Source organism: Cupressus sempervirens, chromosome 4 (assembly GCF_028749045.1).
Source record: "Cupressus sempervirens isolate cs-2001-9-10 chromosome 4, ASM2874904v1, whole genome shotgun sequence".
NCBI classification, from domain to species: domain Eukaryota; kingdom Viridiplantae; phylum Streptophyta; class Pinopsida; order Cupressales; family Cupressaceae; genus Cupressus; species Cupressus sempervirens.
In genome coordinates this window covers 53,495,566-53,514,206 of record NC_143121.1, presented here as the reverse complement: position 1 = coordinate 53,514,206, position 18,641 = coordinate 53,495,566, and the positions used below count along the sequence as shown (strand labels likewise).

General features: G+C 39.7%; 2 protein-coding genes across 2 annotated transcripts in view; one reads left to right on the top strand and one right to left on the bottom strand.

Annotated features, from left to right (window-relative positions):
• Positions 1 to 18,641, bottom strand: part of FLU (Tetratricopeptide repeat (TPR)-like superfamily protein) — a 112,920-nt gene that overhangs the window by 32,664 nt on the left and 61,615 nt on the right. The gene's annotated exons all lie outside the window — the stretch shown is intronic.
• On the top strand, positions 8,766 to 12,043 carry LOC149559898 (uncharacterized). The gene is made up of 4 exons (XM_089824356.1): positions 8,766 to 9,276; positions 9,409 to 10,842; positions 10,978 to 11,266; positions 11,385 to 12,043. Exons 2-4 carry the CDS (start codon positions 9,449 to 9,451, stop codon positions 11,946 to 11,948), a joined length of 2,247 nt encoding a protein of 748 aa, XP_089680482.1. The 5' UTR covers positions 8,766 to 9,276; positions 9,409 to 9,448; the 3' UTR covers positions 11,949 to 12,043.

Here is an 18,641-nt window from a genome sequence, read left to right as displayed (position 1 = left end):
CTAGGTGAATCTCCTTAGGTTCACACATAAACTGACTTAAAGCATGAACCGCATAGCAAATATCAGGTCTTGTATTTACTAGGTACATCAAAGACCCAATTATCTGCCTGTAGAGAGTAGAATCTATTGGAGGTGATTCTGCAGCTGCTTCTTTAAGTTTATGCAAATTGGTCTGCATTAGAGAAGACATGGACTTGCAGTTCCACATTCCGAATTTCTTCAAGATATCTGAAGTGTACTTCCTTTGATTCAGTATGATACTATCAGCATTCTGTTGCACTTCCAATCCTAGGAAATAATGGAGAAGACCCAAGTCTTTCGTCTTGAATTCTTTGATAAGATCTTTCTTGCACTGATCTATAAGATGATCATCACCTGTGATTAATAAATCATTAACATACAATATCAATTTTACAATACTATCCTTATCTCTTTTATAATACAAGTTCGGATCGGCTTCATTCTTAGAGAATCCTAAGCCAGTGAGATATTTAGCAATTCTTTCATACCAAGCCCTGGGAGCCTGTTTAAGCCCATAAATATCTTTCTTGAGTCAGCAAGCAAAGGCATTTGGATCATAGGTTTCAAATCCTTCTGGCTTCTCTATATAGACTTCTTCAGAAATCTTCCCATTGATAAATGTTGTCTTTACATCCATCCAATGTACCTTCCATCCCTTAGAGGCAGCAATTGCTAAGACAGCTCTAACGGTAGTATATCTAGCAACAAGAGCAAAGGTTTCTTCATAATCAATTCCTTCTTTTTAAGAAAAACCTCTGGCTACAAATCTAGCTTTATATTTCTCAATACTTCCATCAGTGGCATGCTTTATTTTGAATATCCATTTTAAAAAAACAATGGATTTTCCTTTTGGCCTTGGAACTATTTCCCAAACATCATTTTTCATAATTGATTGGTATTCTTCTATCATAGCTTCTTTCCAGGCTGGATGTTTAATAGCATCAGAAGGATTGGATGGCACTGTTATGGATAAATCATTCATATTTGTTGTATAACCAGGGAATCCTTTAGGTCTTTTACTTTCTCTCACTGATCCTGAAGCTACAGCAAAATCTTGAGCTACTTCAACTATTTTTATGGTCCAAAGTGGCCTTTTCTTTGAACTTTCTTCAAGGTTTACTTCATCTTCGACCTCTTCTAAGTTCTCCCTCTGGGATTCAGATTCACTTATTCTTTCAGAATTTAATAAAGGAGAGGGTTCATGGGAATTTATTGCTCTTTTAAATGCAAGATCTTCCTCAAAGACTACATCCCTGCTAAGTTCAATAGTTTTATGTCCAGGTACCAAAATTCTATATACTTTAAAAGTTTCACTATACCCTACAAAGATACCCTTCCTTCCAGATGGTTCCAATTTGGTTCTCTTTTCTTTTGGCGCGTGAATGTATACAAGACATCCAAAGATTCTGAGATGACTTATATTAGGTTTTATTTTAGTAAATACTTCTTCAGGGGTCTTATCTTTAAGATAGGAGTGAAGGCTTCTGTTTTGGATGTATACAGCAGTACAAGAGGCTTCTGCCCAAAGATAGTATTCTAGATTTTGGTCAAAAATCATAGCCCTAGCAGCTTCTATAATTGTCCTATTTTTCCTTTCAACTACCCCATTTTGTTCAGGGTTATAAGGAATAGTATACTCCCTCTTGATCCCTAAGGGCCCGTTTGGTGAGTGGAATAGGAATACGTATTCTGGAATACATATTCTGGAATAGAATGTATTCCTGTTCTCTGTTTGGTTCAGCCAATATTTGATGGGAATTCGCGGACCCGAAAATTTATGTTTTCTAAAATTTAAAAAAATGGAATAGGAATACGTATTCCAATACCACCTATTTTGGTGGAATTGCAAAACCCCATTTTTGGGCCAAAAATGGAATACGTATTCCATTTTTGCTTCGTATTCCAATCCCATTTTGGTGCATCCATACAAGGAATTCACAATTTTTGGAATACATATTCCTATTCCACCACCAAACGGGCCCTAATTCTTTACAAAAAAATTTAAACAAATCTGAGGTATATCCTCCTCCATTCTCTATTCTAAGGGTTTTAATATTATGTCGTAAAAAAATTTCAGTTAATGCTTTGAATTCCTTAAATCTTTGTAAGATTTCTTCTGATTCTTTGAATTTTACAAAATAAATCCATGTTTTCCTAGAAAAGTCATCTATGAACAAGACATAATACCAGAATCCTCCAAGGGAGGCAACAGACATGGGTCCACATAAATCTGAATGAATTAATTCTAGTACATTATTTGTTTTTCTAGTACTATCATGAAAAGGACTTCTAGTACTTTTACCTAGGGCACACCCTTTGCAAATACTAGGGTGATCTTGTTTTAATTTTGGTAATCTGGTAACCATCTTTTCCATAGTGGATAGGGTTTTAAAGTTTAGGTGCCCTAATCTTCTATGCCATATTTCGTTTGAATCTTCTACTTTGTGAACAAGGGCTTGAATGGGTTCAATATTTAGTTCATACAAATATCCCTTCCTTTGACCAATTACTTTAGCTTTGTTGATGGAAGAGTTCTTAGCCCAAGTTAATACTTTGCCATCCATGAATGCAACATTGTGTCCATCATCTTCTAACGCTGTAATTGATATTAGGTTCCTTTTTATCCCTAGTACATATAGTACATCTTTCAGAAGAAGAGTATTTCCTGTTTTTAGCTTCAAAGTACAGCTACCAATTCCTTTAACTGAATGTGCTGAGTTATCACCAATAGTAACTTCACCGTTAACTTTCTCGGACAAGAAATTTAGAGTTTCTTTGTATCCCGTTATATGCCTGGAGGATCCACTATCTATTACCCATGCCTTATTTGAAATTTCATTTGATAAGGAGGAATACAGAACACGATTCTCTGGATCATAAGTTTCTTCTTCTCTCACAACATTTGTGCAATTCGCTTGTTGTTTGGAGTTTTCTGGACAATTAGATCTAAAGTGTCCAAATTTTTCATATTTGAAACATTTTATTTTTTATAGGTCTTTCTTGGACTTTCCATTTTTCTGATTTCCTTTATTTTTCTTGAAATGCTTTTTATTGCCTTTATAAGAGTTGGCATTAAGAACATGAAGTTCTTCATCTTCCACTTTAGGTTTTCCTCCTTTCTTTAGTTTTCTTGATTCTTCCTGAAGACAATCATTCTTAAGTCTATTAAAATTCGAAAGCTGATCTCCAGCACTTATTCCTTGTGCAAATGTTTCCCATGATTCTGGCAATCCCCATTTAAGGCCATGAGCATTAGTTCGATGTCATTTATGATGGTTCCTACGCTTGCCAATTCATCTCTAATACCAGCAACTCTTAGAAAATAGGAGTTTATTGATTCTCCTTTCTTTATTTGGATGTGATTTAGTTGTCTCTTTAGTGCAAGGACCCTCGTTGCATTATTTACTTCAAATGCATTTCGTAATGCATTCATCATATTGTAGGCAGTTAGGTGTTTTGTAAGCATAGGTACGATGTCATTCTTAACTCCATCCAAGATGATTTGAATGGCTTTCCTATTTCCATTGGCCCATATGGATTTGTGAGGTTCAATAGGTGGCTGTTTGGATGCTCCATCAACAAACTGTCTAACATTATTTTCTTTGAGAATCATCAAGATTCTGAATTTCCATGATTCAAAATGTTCCTTCCATCGAATCTGTCCTCAGGCCTAATTGTATATGTCATTGGAAATGAAGGATAACTACTGGATATAAACAAGTTTGATAATTGAAAATCTACAAAGCCCTAGATCTAATAACAGGGCTCTGATACCATGTAAAGATCTACAGATTCTAATAATAGGATCAGACTTCAAATGCAAAGATTAGATAGGCACAGGAATAACCTTGGCAATAAAACTGATATTCAGGTTTTAATATGCAGATGAGATAACTTTAGATCCTGGTATATGTACAAACTGGAGTACTAAAATATTGCAGATAACCCATGAGGCTATGAAGACTTGGAGATCACACTGTAGGTGTGCTGTTTTTCTCCATACTCTCTTCACAGCCTGCCTATATATCCATTTCAGAGGGTATGTCCCTTAAGGGACATAACCCTCAGCATTTAACTATTAATTAGTTTACCCTAAGTCGGCGACTACATAACAATTATTAGTCTGTTCTAACTAAAGTTAGTTAAGACACAAAACTAAAAGCTATTACACCCAGATCGTCGGCACCCATAGGGTTAGTATAAATAATTACAAAATGTTATTTCTCAATGGAGTATATAGCAAGCAGAGTAAGGCACGATCTGCACCCATAGACCTATGGATTATCCAGGTTAATTTCTTATTGTCCACATTGCAAAATTTCACAGATACTTCATTCCGTTTTTATGATATGCAAGATTTCCAAAGGAGGCTGAAGTCAGAGCCAATTCATCCCATAACTAAGAAGCTCCAAGGAAGTGGACTAGTAGAGGCAGCTAGTTTCCTGATGGCAGTCCAAGCTCTAGAATTGATTTATGAATGCATAAATCACTACAATCCGGATACCAAACAAATTGTGTTACCTAATCATACAGTATTAATCTCCATTGATAGGTAAACTGTGGTGAATTACCTCCGAGTTCTAGAACGGGAGGAGTTTTCGAACTTGACAGTAGGAGGAGCAGTCTTTGAGTTCTCTGCAAAGAAGATGATGTGGAGAAAGGAAATTATGCAATCTTGGTTTCAAAAGCCGCGGAGAGCCAAGAGTAAGATCCCCAAAACTCTGTTTGGTACTAATCTCAAACCTAAGATTGTAGATATTCTAGTTCTCCTGCACAAACTAAAAGGTGAGGTAGAAGCTCTAAATTTTGTTGAACAGTATTTCTTTTTGGTACAAGTTATTTGTTTAGATACGCAATATATAGATTGGGCTCATGAGGTAAGTGAAAATCTTTCCAATGCTCTCAATGCCGCGAAGTTCCACAACACTTTCTATATGTCTTCCTTTCTGATTTACATGCTAGCATCTCTACAGTTATGGCCAGGCCTTCCAAGAATAGAAAACTTCCCTGATGATGTGAAGTGTTATGATTTCTATCCATGTTTGCAATTGCAAAATTGTTATGCAAAGTATGTCAAAGTTAATGACGCATTCACAGTGAGAATTTGCAAGGAACTCCAAGGATGCCCGGAGAGGAGATTCAATCCGGAGGCAATGGTGGCTATTAGTCAGTTTGGAAGCTATTTTATCCAATTCTCATCTTTCTCATATTTGCGTCTTGCAGCTTTTGATGGATGCCCCTTAAGGTTTCCCAGGTATACGAGCGACATGATCGTGCTGATAGAGATCGTGAGGCAGGCGGTCCAAGTGAATGTGCTAAGCGGAAGCTTGAAGAAGAAGGGATATGAGTTCCCTATGAAAGTAGGAGCTTACAATTGCGAGTCTCCATCTGATGCAAAGAATATGCTCAAAGTGTTCAAGATGAAATACAAATTGGAGATGTATGAGGTCTTAAGACCTATGATTGATCAGAATGGATATGCTAGAGATGTGTTGCAAATTGGGAGTGTGACCAAACACATTACCACTGTTGAAGACTATTGGGCAGATTGTAAAGATGAATTTGAAAGTCGAGATCGTGCTTTCGTCAAGCTCACAGTGGAGCAAATAAAAACATATAATATCAATCTTAATGTTGAAGGATCGGAGGATGATGGGCAATATATGTATAGTAATACATATCTGACTAAGTTAAGAAACAATCCTATCAGTTCGGAGCCATGTGAGGATGCTAAGGAAGATTTAGACGCTATGATGGCCTGAATCATCAAAAGAACTGGGAAATGGGTCGAATGGACAACCAAAAGAAGCCGGAGTAAGGGCACAGCCACTCAAGCTTCTCCAGAAACTACAACTCCCTCTTCCTCCCAGAGTGCTACAGCAAGTGTAACACTCCCTTTGGACGTGGTTCAGCTCGGCTCTCCCCCGCAGGCGTCAGGTCCTCATCGGCCAGTTTCTTCCAACGGGCATTCTTTTGACGCGCCAGGTACGTCTTCTTCTCCCTTGTCTTGTTTCATTAATGCCGCCCCTGCTGTTTCACCTATGATCACTGCTCCTCGAGCCCCTCCAAGCTCTGCTCCTCCCCGCTTGTCTTTAGATGATGTGACCCGCACTTTTTGTCATCCCGTCACCCCTTCTCCGCCGTTGCCTTATGTAGCTCTGTACGATGGGAGTAATGGTCTTCCTTCCATTCCCTCCCGCACCCTTGCCTCTCCTTTGGGCCCCACTTCCCCACGGAGTAGGATTACGAAGGAGAGGAACGGGGGTGCTCCTCCCACCTCGCATTCTCCCTCTTTGGGATCTTCACCGCTGGTTCCTCTTTCTTCTCTTGAGCCTTGTCCCCCCTCCCGTCGTCTTGACGCTCCGATATCCTCTTATTCGGTGTCCAACTGGGAGAGCAAATTAGTCGTCAATTTATCTGACGCCACTCTCGACCCCCACTCTTTCAACTTTTTGAAGCGAGGCCTCAATTTTGCGATGGCACCTCGCAGCATACCTCGGGTTGATTTCCTCATTGAGATTGAGAATGCCATCCGCTCTCTCCCCAATAATGTTGCTGACATTATCAGACAAGATTGTGCAGTCGCCCTCAGGCGGGCCAAACCACCGAGGGGCAACATCCCCAAGGTTGAGCTTCTTGCTTTCAAAAGCTTGTTGCGCCATAATGACCTAGCAATCATCAAAGCTGACAAGGGCAATGCTACGGTCATTATGAACAAACAAGACTACGTCTCCAAGATGCTAGACCTCCTCTCCGACTCAACTAGCTATAAAACCTTATCGCGTAACCCTTGTGGTAAAATCTTAAAAAAAGTCAAAGGGCGTGTCTTGGCCTCTTCTTTTGATGATGACATCAAGAAAAAGTTGGTTCCCTCCAAGGAAGTTACTCCTCGTATCTATGGGGTCCCAAAAATCCACAAGGGGGGCATCCCACTTAGACCTATAGTTGACACTATAGGTTCCCCCACGTATCCCTTGGCTGCTCATTTGGCCAAGCTAATCTCTCCTCTGATAGGCAATTCTGATTCCTTTGTTAAAGACTCCTCTCACTTTGTGCAATTTGTCAAGGATACTCGACTTGATGCCAATGATGTCCTGGTAAGCTTTGACGTGGTCTCTCTCTTCACGAAGGTCCCTATCCCCGATTCCATTGAAATCGTGAAGCGCAAGACCAATGCGGAGATTGCCAGTCTGGTCGAGCTTTGCCTCAGGTCAACCTTTTTCTCCTTTCAAGGGGTCGTCTACGAGCAAGTTGATGGTGTGGCCATGGGCTCCCCTCTCTCCCCTGTCATCGCCAACCTGTATATGGAGCATTTTGAAGAGGTGGCCCTTCGTTCCTTTCCTCTTCAACCTAAATGGTGGAAAAGATATGTAGATGATACTAACATTTGTTGGCCTCATGGGCTGGACAAGTTAGAAGAATTCCACCAGCACATCAACAATTTGACCCCCTGCATTTCTTTCACCAAAGAATAGAGTCTAACAACCAATTGCCTTTCCTTGATGTTTTGCTCATCAAGAAATCGAATGGCTCCCTCGGCCGTCGTGTGTTTAGAAAGGCCACCCATACCGACCTATACATTCATCCGTCCTCCCACCACCATCCTAGCCATAAAACTAGCACTCTCAAGACCCTGGCCCTAAGAGCCTATAGGATTTGTGACGTTGATCATCTAAACCTTGAGCTCAACCACCTTCGCCAAGTCTTTCGACTGAATGGTTATTCTACCAGGCAAATTTCTAGGGCCCTAAACCAAGCTAGGTCCCTCCACTTTGCCTCCTCGCCCCCTTCTCTTCCCCCCCCTCGTTCTCTGTTTGCCTCCCTCCCTTTCGTGGAAGGCATTTCCCATAAGATTGCCAAGATCCTGTCCAAAAATGGGTTGCATGTTGCTTTCAAGCCCCTCTTCAAGCTCAAGAATCGTGTCCCACCAATCAAAGACCCCATAGATTCGTTTGCCAACTCAGGGGTTTACAAAGTGGTCTGCTCTTGTGGTACACCCTATATTGGCGAAACAGGCCGCTCATTCCACACCCGTATCAAGGAGCATGTGGCTGACATTAGACACGATAGGGTTTACAAATCGGCGCTTGCTGAACACTCCTCCCTGACCAAGCATCACATATGTTTGGAGGACACGCAAATCATTTCCCACGAGGACAACTATTTTAAGAGGAAGCTTAAAGAAGCAGTTGAAATTATTAACCACCCCATCAACGTCAATCGTGATGATGGATGGCTTCTCAACCCCTCGTGGCATCCTTTGGTGACTTATGCGGAGTAACACCCTCATTGCGTTGGTGCAGCTCTTTCTCTCTCCGTCCGTCTTGCTTTGCTGCTCCTCTCTCCTCGGTTCTTGTCCTCTCTCCCCCTCTCCTCTCCTCGGGTGCCTTGCACGTTACCCCAGGTTGGCCACTTCTTCTTTTGTGTCTTTGGTGTTTCTTCATCTCTCCTCCGCATTATCTCCTGGCATTTCTAGTTTTCGTCCCTTCGTGTGGGGTTGATTCCCTTGTTACTTTTGCGCTGGTTTGTTTCATTTATATATTTGTTTTGCATTCTCTTGCTTTGTGGTATCTTTTGTATCCAGTTCCTGGCGTGGGTTGGGTATGGGGGTTGTTTATTATTTTTTCATTTATTTTTGCGTTGGTTTTCTTCTTGTCGTGTTGTGTGCACATTATATATATACATACATATATATATATATATATATATATATATATATATATAGACACATACATATATATACTATGCTCCACGGGGACGCGTCCCCTGCCTCTGTACCCTAGTACCCGTACCGGGTACGAAACGGGGACGCGGGTACGGATTTTGGACGTACCCTGCGACGTCCCTTTTTGAGGGGAAAGGGGACGGTCCCCGAAACGCAAAAAAAAATTTCGTAGGAAACTTGGGTACGGATTTCCGTACCGGGGACGGCGTTCCCGTCCCTCGCCCGTACCCTTTTGCCCACGCCGTCCCCTATTTTCCAGCCGGCCATGGGTGAGTTAAAAAGTTAAAAAAAATGGTTTTTTTTAAAAAAAATTTAATCTTTTCTATTCCGCCTAGGGCCCACATGGATGTTAAGTTGTTAACCCTAATGTGTCTTCTTAAATAGTTAAAGTTGGAGCTCATTGCTCATTTGGAGTTGTTTGCAAGTTGGGAAGAGGAAGAGGAAAACATTGAACATTCAACAACAACAAAAGAGGAGTGTGTTTTGGAGGTGGAAGAGAAAGTTTTGCCTTCATTTCTACTTCATTCTAGGTATGTTTTTTATTTTCTTTTTGTTTGATTCAAACTTCATTGTTGTTTGTTGTCATTTTTCATTTTTTTCAATGACATAAAGAGGGCATGTTAATGGAACATTGAAATATTTTTTTTTTCTATAACTTGCAGCAGTATACTATAAATCATTGTAAAATCCAAAGGCAAAAACATGAGCAGCAGTGAGAGTGAGGGAAGTAGTGATAGCATGGAAGTTGCCATGCAAGAAACTCAAGTGTCACAATTACAAAGACCAAGAAAAAGACCTAGGGCAGCCATTGATGAGCCTAATGTAGATGTCCCTATGCCTAATCCATTTGAGTGCCCTTCCAAAGCCTTAAAACAATATGCCAAAGGCCCATTCAACCCTAAGAAACCTCTCCTACAATTTGCCACAAAAGTAGACAAGAATAAGAAGAAAAATTCGGGGGGTAGTAGGGAATGGGAGTGTCATTTATGTAAGAAGCATTATTTTGGGAGCTACACAAGAGTGTATTGCCATCTTTTATGGATAGGTGGGCAAGGGGTGAAAGGTTGCAAAAAAATTACGGAGGAAGAAAAACTTGAGGCCAATAGGTTGTATGTGGAGGGGGAGTTATTGAAATCCGGGGGTCCTATGAGTAGCACACCCACACCCTCATTGACTCCCACTAGCACTGTTAGTAAAGGGAAGGGAAAGGCCAAGACTAAGAGAGATACCAATGTGGCTGATTTATTTAACATACAAGCAAAAGATAGAGCTGAAGAGTCCATTGGCAGATTTCTTGTTGCTCATGGCATACCATACCATGTTTCTCGTTCCTCATTCTATAAACAAATGTGCAAAGATATTTATGCTGCTGGTCCCTCATTTGTACCACCAGGAGAGACTAAATTACGCACCACTATCCTTGACAAAGAGTACTCAAAAGTAAACATTTTGATGGAGGATATGAGGCAAACATGGATGAGTGATGGATGTTCTATTATCATGGATGGTTGGACCGATATCAAACATCGGCCACTCATCAATCTTATTGTCACTAGTACAGCAGGGGCCTATTTTCTTAGAGCCATTGATTGTTCGGGAAAAAAGAAGGATGCATCCTTCCAATTTCAGATTTTGAAGGATGCTATAGAAGAGGTAGGGACTTCAAATGTTGTGCAAGTAGTCACTGATTCAGCCCGTGTGTGTAAATCAGCTGGATTGATAATAGAGAGCACCTATAGACACATTTTTTGGACCCCATGTTGTGTACATGCATTGAATAACACCTTGAAGGACTTTGGGAAAATTGATTGGATAAAGACTATGGTGTTTGAGGCTAGAGACGTGCAAATGTTTATTTGCAATCATCACACATCTCTTGCATTATTTAGGACATTTTCCAAAAAAGAATTCCTCAAGCCTGTGGAGACTCGATATGCTAGCTACTTCATTTTGTTGGAGAGGATGCTTGAGGTCCAAGAGGCCTTACAATCCATGGTGGTCAATGCAGAGTGGAATAGATGGCATGAATCAAGCACCCCAGATGGAAGACTTGTCAAACGAAGAATCCTAGATGAACATTGGTGGACCACAATGAGGTAAGAAACTTAAGAATTGGTGGATATCATAATTGTTATTATTGCTGATTTAATAAAAAAAAAAAATTGATTTAAGCACTTGCTGATTTTTTTAACATATTATGTTTCTCACTTGCAATTTTCTTTCATTTGCAGATACATTTGCTCCTTCATTGACCCTATTGTGCAGGTCATTAGATATGCTGATACTGACTCTCCTAGCCTTGGAGAGATTTATGAGACTTTTGATAGCATGCTTGGGCAGATCAAGCAAGCTGTTAAAGATAAGGAACCTACTTTGGAGTTCTACGAGGAGCATCTTAAGCCCATTGTAATGAAAAGGTGGAACACTATGAACAACCCACTTCATATGGCAGCCTATGCAGTCAATCCAAAATGGTATGCACCAAGGCCTGGGAGAGTGCTTCCATCTAATGATGAGGAGGTGAGTTTAATTTATTAAAGAATTCTGATTTTATAATACATTTTTAAATATTTTATTTTATTTGTAAAGTTTATAAACTCTAAGTTCTCACTTCTTAATTTTTGTTTGTTCAATATAGGTGAAGGACGGCTTCTTCAAGGCCCTTTCAAAAATGTATAGTGCAGAGGATGCTGCAAAAATTCGAGGGCAATGGCTTGACTTTGCCAATCTTCGTGGTCCAACATTTGGTAGACCAGAGGCGAGGACTGATAGAGCTACATTAGCTCAAAAGGACCCGATTGGATGGTGGACATGGCATGGTAGAGATGCACCTGAGCTGAAAGCCCTTGCCACCCGTCTTCTCTCACAGGTTGCGAGTTCCTCTGCTGCAGAGAGGAATTGGTCTACATATAGCTTCATTCAATCGGTCAAGAGGAACAACCTTACCTCTAGACGATCAGAGAAGCTTGTGGCTGTTCATAGTGTATTGCGACTACAGGAGCGACAGAGTCTTGAGTATCGACAGACTCCAGCACTACGTTGGGATGTTAATCCTGAGGATGCATTGCAGATTGATGAGGATAACACACCCCCAGGGCTGCTTGGAGTTCCATTGGATGAGGACCCTCTGCCTACCCCTGCCAGTGATTCAGAGGATGAGATTGATGATGATCTTGATTTAGATAGAGATTTAGATTCCTAGAGGACAGCCATATATTTGGCTTTCTGCTTTTCAGATACTCAGATACATTATTGCTTTTGATTATTATGGAGTTGGACATCTCATTTACACTTCTAGTATTTACTTTCATTGTGTCATTTTGATTTTCATTTCATGCATGATGATGATAGATTGATACTTGGAGCCTTTGGGCATTTTTGCTAATTGTATGCGATATTCGGATATATCATCATATCATATTCTCATTTTGATTCTAATCTTAATAGTTTTCAATTTCCATGTATTCTATGGTGAATGGTTTATCAATGTTATGATTTATCATTGTTATGGTATGCATATCAGAAATATATCTCTAAAGAAGTCTAATTCTCCATATATAAAAAATTTAAAATTCCCTATATTTTATAGCCGTCCCCTGAGGTCCCGTCCCCTAAATTTTGGCTTCGACCCGTACCCGTACCGGAAACACGTTCCCGTCCCCTAAAACGTCCCCGTCCCGGAAACTCCGTGGAGCATAGTATATATATATATATATTTATATATATAGATACATACATATATACATATATATATACATATATATATATATATTTATGTATATATATATATATATAGACATATACATTTGTATATATACATTAATATATATACATTAATATATATATATATATATATATATATATGTTTCTTGGTGCCACTTGTTTGTTTTTGTTTTGCTTGTTTTTATATTTATTGCCCGCCTATTCGTAAGTATATATGGATATTTATATATTTTCATTCAATTTCTAATTTAGGAGGGGAGCTCTTTGATATTTGGACGCTTGTTTATATTATCCGCTTACATACTTACATAAGCATATAGTTTGAGAGGTGTTTGTTCTATTGTTTTAAAAAAAATTTCTTTTATTTTATCTTTTTATTATTTTTTGTATTTATTTGGTTATTCCCCCGCATTATTTGTTATTACTTTTTATTACTAATGGGTAGACTTTCTAAAACACCCTCTAAACATGTACGCATCAAATCATTTATAATGGTCTCTCGTGGTGCTTTCTCTTTATGTCTGGGGTGGTTTTGTCTCCCCCATGCTTGTTTTTGTGTGTTTTTATCTTTTATTTTGACTTCTTTTGACTTGCGTTGGGGAGTGTGCAGTCCCTCTCTTCTTGGTCTCCTTAAATTGTGACCCTATGCCAAATCTGCTTCTTACATAATTTGACATCTCTTGCTCTCTCTTCCTGATGATGGATCACGTAGTGTGATTCGAAACGTTGATGAAAAATCTCTACACAATCTATTCCAGAAAATCAACATTATAAATCATGGATTGTGGAAATCTGATTGCATTAAGTGTAACACTAGCTATCACTCAAGGACCGGTTCAACCTTCAGGCGGAAGTGACCAACCTCTAGACAAAAGCATTCCCATAGCTAAGACGTGTCATGATGGCTCCCTCCCAATTATTGGAACCCAAACTAATGCTAAGGAGAAGAAGACAGAGGAGCCAAAGGATAGTGTTGTTCCTCAATTCCCTCTCCTCATATTATACCAGTTCCCTCTCCTCATGTCACACCAATCCCCTTTCCTCATCATAGCCCAGTTCTGCCAATAAGTGCTACACTTCTGCAACCAAGTGGCTCCCCAATACAGATAGTAGATTTGGGAGATGGAAAGAGCAGTAGCAGTGACTCTACTAAATCTGATGAAGCAACGAATAGAACCTCAGAGGTGGAGATAGGCCAGAGCTCTTCCAAGCTCATTTCTCAGGCTCCAAAGAATCCCTTCTCTTCAACTACGATGACAATCACTCCAGTCAAGAAGAAGATGTTTAGCATAGATTCACTTGGGACGACCTCCAAGGTGATAGGCACTGATTCCTGGTTAGAGGATACTCTGGAGAGAGAGAAAAAGGAAAGATGAAAGCGCCCCCGCCAAGGATACCATATCCCTTGCAGTTCATTCTGGATCTGAATTAACCAAGGTAAAGAAGCAGAAAACTTTGTCTATACTTGGGCAAGATCCAGAAACACGGCACTTAACAATGGAGATAGCCAAGCCCAACAAATAAGGAAGAATTGAAGATATGACTACTGATGATTTTACTCTGCACTCGGTGGACCTTGGAGGGGCCGGACATGACACCAAGGTTGGCTTGTGGAAGTCAATCAATGAAGTAATTGAGGGACAATTGAAAAACCTGAAGTTGTCAAAAGCTAGGATGAAGATTGAGATAGAAGAGTTGAACAGATTCATCAGACAATTGGTCATTCCATTTGCAACTATCTTTGGAGTATTAATAACAAGAAATCCTACTGCTGCCGAAGTTCAAGCCCTTATCTCTCAACTTCAGGAAGATAAGTACTTTGCCCAAATTGGTAAAGACTAGATTGGGAAGCTCAAATTAGAGCGAGTCGCTATTATAGAACAAATTGGCAATGTTATCTTAAGATTAGAAACAGAGAAGGATAACATCTTAGCAAATAGCAGTACTCTAGCTGGAGAAAGAGCGAACAGTGACAATTGTATCTCTCTTCTACAGAGGATCATTCAAATGAAGGCAAAGGAAGCCGTTGAAGCAAAAATCTTGCCAAAAGGAGACAAACCTCTGTTCGAATGGCTTCAGAGCATGCAATTCAAGTCAGAAATGATCTTATTAGCAGAAAAAGGACTTAAGGAAACAGAGGATAAAGTGAAGAAGACCCAAGACAGAGGATTTGAACTCATGAGGGGACTACATACAGATTCACAGGCTAGTGGCGAGGGGAAAGCACTCGTTGGGATAAACGTCATGAAGGAGAATTTCTTCAAATTTTTAGATAGTCTGACTAATGTATCTTCCAATAATCAAAACAAAGTTGTGGAACTCCAGAAACTCAGCAGATGCATACATGTGGCCACGGAGGAATTGCCAAATCAATTGAATGCTGTGAAGGAGTTGGCCAGGGAACATTCCAAGTGGCTCTTAAGATACACCAACATACACGTGCCTAGGCATGAAGAGCTAATCCCAATCATAGTTGCCGCTAAGGCTTATAGAACAAAAGTAGAAAAGGGGAAGAAGATGAAGTGATTCACATTCTGCCCCCTTTTCACTTTCTTATGTAATTTTTGCAATACGACAAATTGGTTTCTTGCCATTTGTCATTCTTTGAGGAGATGAACCAATTGAACTTCTATTGTAATGGTCATCTCAAAATCCTATATGTATGAAATTGAAAGATCAATAAAAGGTCGGCAAATTTTTAGTGTGAAGTACTTGATGTTGCAGAGTCAATTGAATGGTATTTTGTATCAACTATTTTTTGTTCCATTTTTGTTAGTTGTAGTTATATGTTTTCTCTTTTGTCTAGATTGAAGCAAGGAAAGAACGGAGTTTCATTCCCCTATTTCAAGGCAGCGAACAAATGTGATAAGTAGTGTCATTGCATGTTCAAAGAGGAATCTCTTAAACGTTTTTCACTTTAGTTAACTTCTTCTTTGTAGTTAAGATCCTAATTAATTCAGTTCAGTATTAGTTGTTATGCTATTAAGCTTTGTGAATTCATAAGATGTGTGGGTTCATAAACTTAATCAATTCTTCAGAAATCTTTTTCTGCCTGAGTTGGATCCTGTTTAGGTTTGGCTTGGTTTTACCTCTTCTATTATCGGGTCAAGAACACACCCCCATATTAGTTTTAGGAATAAAACACAATTCATTGCAAATCCACCATAGGGAGTTGTACCTATTAATTCAGAGAAAAGCCAATCTATCTAGAAGTGGCTTTTCAACTGCTTGTAATCAGATATTGTTCATAATTTGGGCATTCAAGAGTCATAATCAAAAAAAGAACAAATCTGTTTACCAACAAATTTTTGGCGACTCTGCTCGAGATATGAATAGTCGCTTGACTAATAAGCCTATATCATCAGGAAAAATGGTACTACCTCATGAGAACATTTTTCAAGTGCTCCAACCTAACATTGGTTTTCAAGATGACCAAGAAGACATAGTTTCATCCCTTAATACATTTGTTTGGAGACATAGGAGGAACTCTGAACATTACAAGAACACTAGCCAAGTATTGGAAGAGGAAGAAAGAAGAGCCGAAGCTTTAAAAAGAGTTGTTCAAAGGAGGGGCATCCGAAGAGCAGAAAGACAATTGAGACGTGAAGCTCAAAGACAAAACTAACCTAGCACCCTAGAACAAACAAGGTTCCTCAAAAGTACCAAGGAACAGGGTGGGCAAGACCCTATTTTTGATAAACTTATAGAGCTTCGTTTTCCCATCCTAGACATTCTGAAACGGAAAGGTGAAAAGAAAGGCTGAAGTAGACCGCCTTCCCCTGTTAGGAATCAAAGTGCTTCACATACTACGTGCCATGGATTGGCCCTGCACGAAATCATTGCTCCCCCAGTTGTCAATTTCCCGCCATACCTTGCCAAAACAATTATGGCTGCTCCATGGGCTGCAGCAACAAGACCATTAGCACTAACAGCTTATCATCCACTTCTAGTCGGTTCAAGGAAGAATTTCCCTAAATTTTCAGGTGATGGGAGGGTTACTACAGATGAACACATTAAGGCCTTCTTTGCAGCTACTCACATCTTAGGAGTTGGACATGAGGATGTTGCCGTAAGATTACTTGTGGAAACTTTGACAGAAAGTGCGGCAGACTGGTTCTATCATCTGGATAATGGCTCGATCACTAATTGGGATACAATGAGAATGGCCTTTGAGACAAGATTTAAGACTGTGGAAGATGAACATGTCTTGTTAACACGGTTGACATCTATTAAAAAGCAACTCACCATGAGTATGAGGGATTTCGTTGCTAATTTCAATAAGATTATTAGTAGAATTCCAGCTGCTAACAGGCCCACAACCGGTAATCTGAAAACCTTCTTCATAAGTGCGATGCCCCCAGATATCAATTATGACTTGAGAAGGGCACATCCCACAGATTTAGCAAATGCACAAAAGAAGGCGATTGAATTTGAAGATGACTTGATTTCCGTGAGAAAATGGAAGCAAGAACTTCAAACTAAAGGAAGTTCCAGGAACATCACATCATCTGATGAAATGATTCAGAAATTGTCAAATGAGTTGGTAGCAGTAAAAAGGCAATTACTCGGATTCAATAATTCCTACCAGCGGAATTATCAAAATTTGCCAGGAAGGAACAATGATGGAAAATTTTCCCAGCTCACAGGCTCACAACCCAGGTTGCCAATTGAAGCAGCACCAAAGAAAGGAAATATGTGTGTCTTTCATTTGACAACGGATAATGATAGTGAAAGTTGTTCGGAAATTGCTCATATGATGCAGTTATTATCCACCAACAAGTTGAATACTACAACTCCTTGTTCAAAATCAGATTCGTACTCAAATGGCGACTCTGGAAATTTATTTTTGGAATATGAGTCAGATTTTGAATCGAAGGGCGAATGCTATGCAACTATTGATGGAACTTCATACATAGTATTGACTCGAGGTCAAAGGAAAAAGAATCAATCCTCCAAATGCTCACAAGAATGATCCCAATCCTTCAGCAAGTAATGTTCATGTTGATCAAGGAGTATCCGCATCTCAGATAGGTAAGGAAAAAATGCCCTTTGATTTCATTCAATTCTGTGAAGAATCAAAAATCCAAATTTCCTCCATAGATTATTTGAAGTCTCATCCCTCTGAGTTGAAAAGGTTGGTAGATCATTGTAAAGGGAATGCTATAGATTTAAATCACAATGTGACCATGGAAGAGCGGGATGAAACTTTGACATCAAACTTGTTTAATCAAGAGGATTCTACTGTTCTAGCAACCTCTCCCGAGCAAAAACCCGACATGTTCTATATTTCACTGTATATAAATGGATGCAAACTAAGCAATTGCATAATAGATTCACGTGCATCAGGCAACGTTATGCCTTGTTCTGTAGCTAAGTCCTTGGGTCTCAACCTCACTAAGGTGCATGGAAGATGTTAGTCTATGGATGCTAAACAGGTTCCTTTGCTCGGACAAATTAAAGATGCCCAAGTAGCCTTAGCTTCTCATCCAGAAAAGAAACTCTTATTGACCATTCTAGTGGCAAATATTCCAGCAAGCTATGGGCTTCTCTTAAGTAGGAGTTTTTGCCGAGACCTAGGAGAAGAAATAAAACTAGACTGGTCCCGAGCAGTCATACCCATAGGGAATAAGAAGGTTAAATTAGAACCTGAAGAAAAGGCAAAATTTACTGTCTTAAAATTAGATGACCCTAAAGCTCAGATCCTCTACTAAGAGTTGGAGTTCGGCAATTACATGTTATTTACTGAAGACATTCTAAATGAGCAAGAAACTGAAGGTTCAAAAAAGAGAGCCTTAAGTGAAGAACAAGAGTCATCATCTATATGGACATTGGAGTTTGGTGGAAGTTGTTCCTTGTCAGGATCTGGTGCAGGTATAGTGTTAATACCCCCTGAAAGAGAACCCGAACCCATAGCCTTCAAACTAGAGTTTGGGAACACAAATAACACTGCAGAGTACGAAGCCCTGCTTCTAGGGATAGTGGCTGCAAAAGAAAGAGGAATAAAGACCCTGAAAGCTCGAGGTGATGCAGAGCTCATTGTAAGACAGATTAAAGGGCAATACTCCGTGAAGAATCACAAGCTGAAGAATTATAGAAACAGAGTTTGGGATGAAATAGAAGGCCTAGATGCTTTTTCTATTGAAGCAGTGCCAAGGGAGATGAACACCAAAGC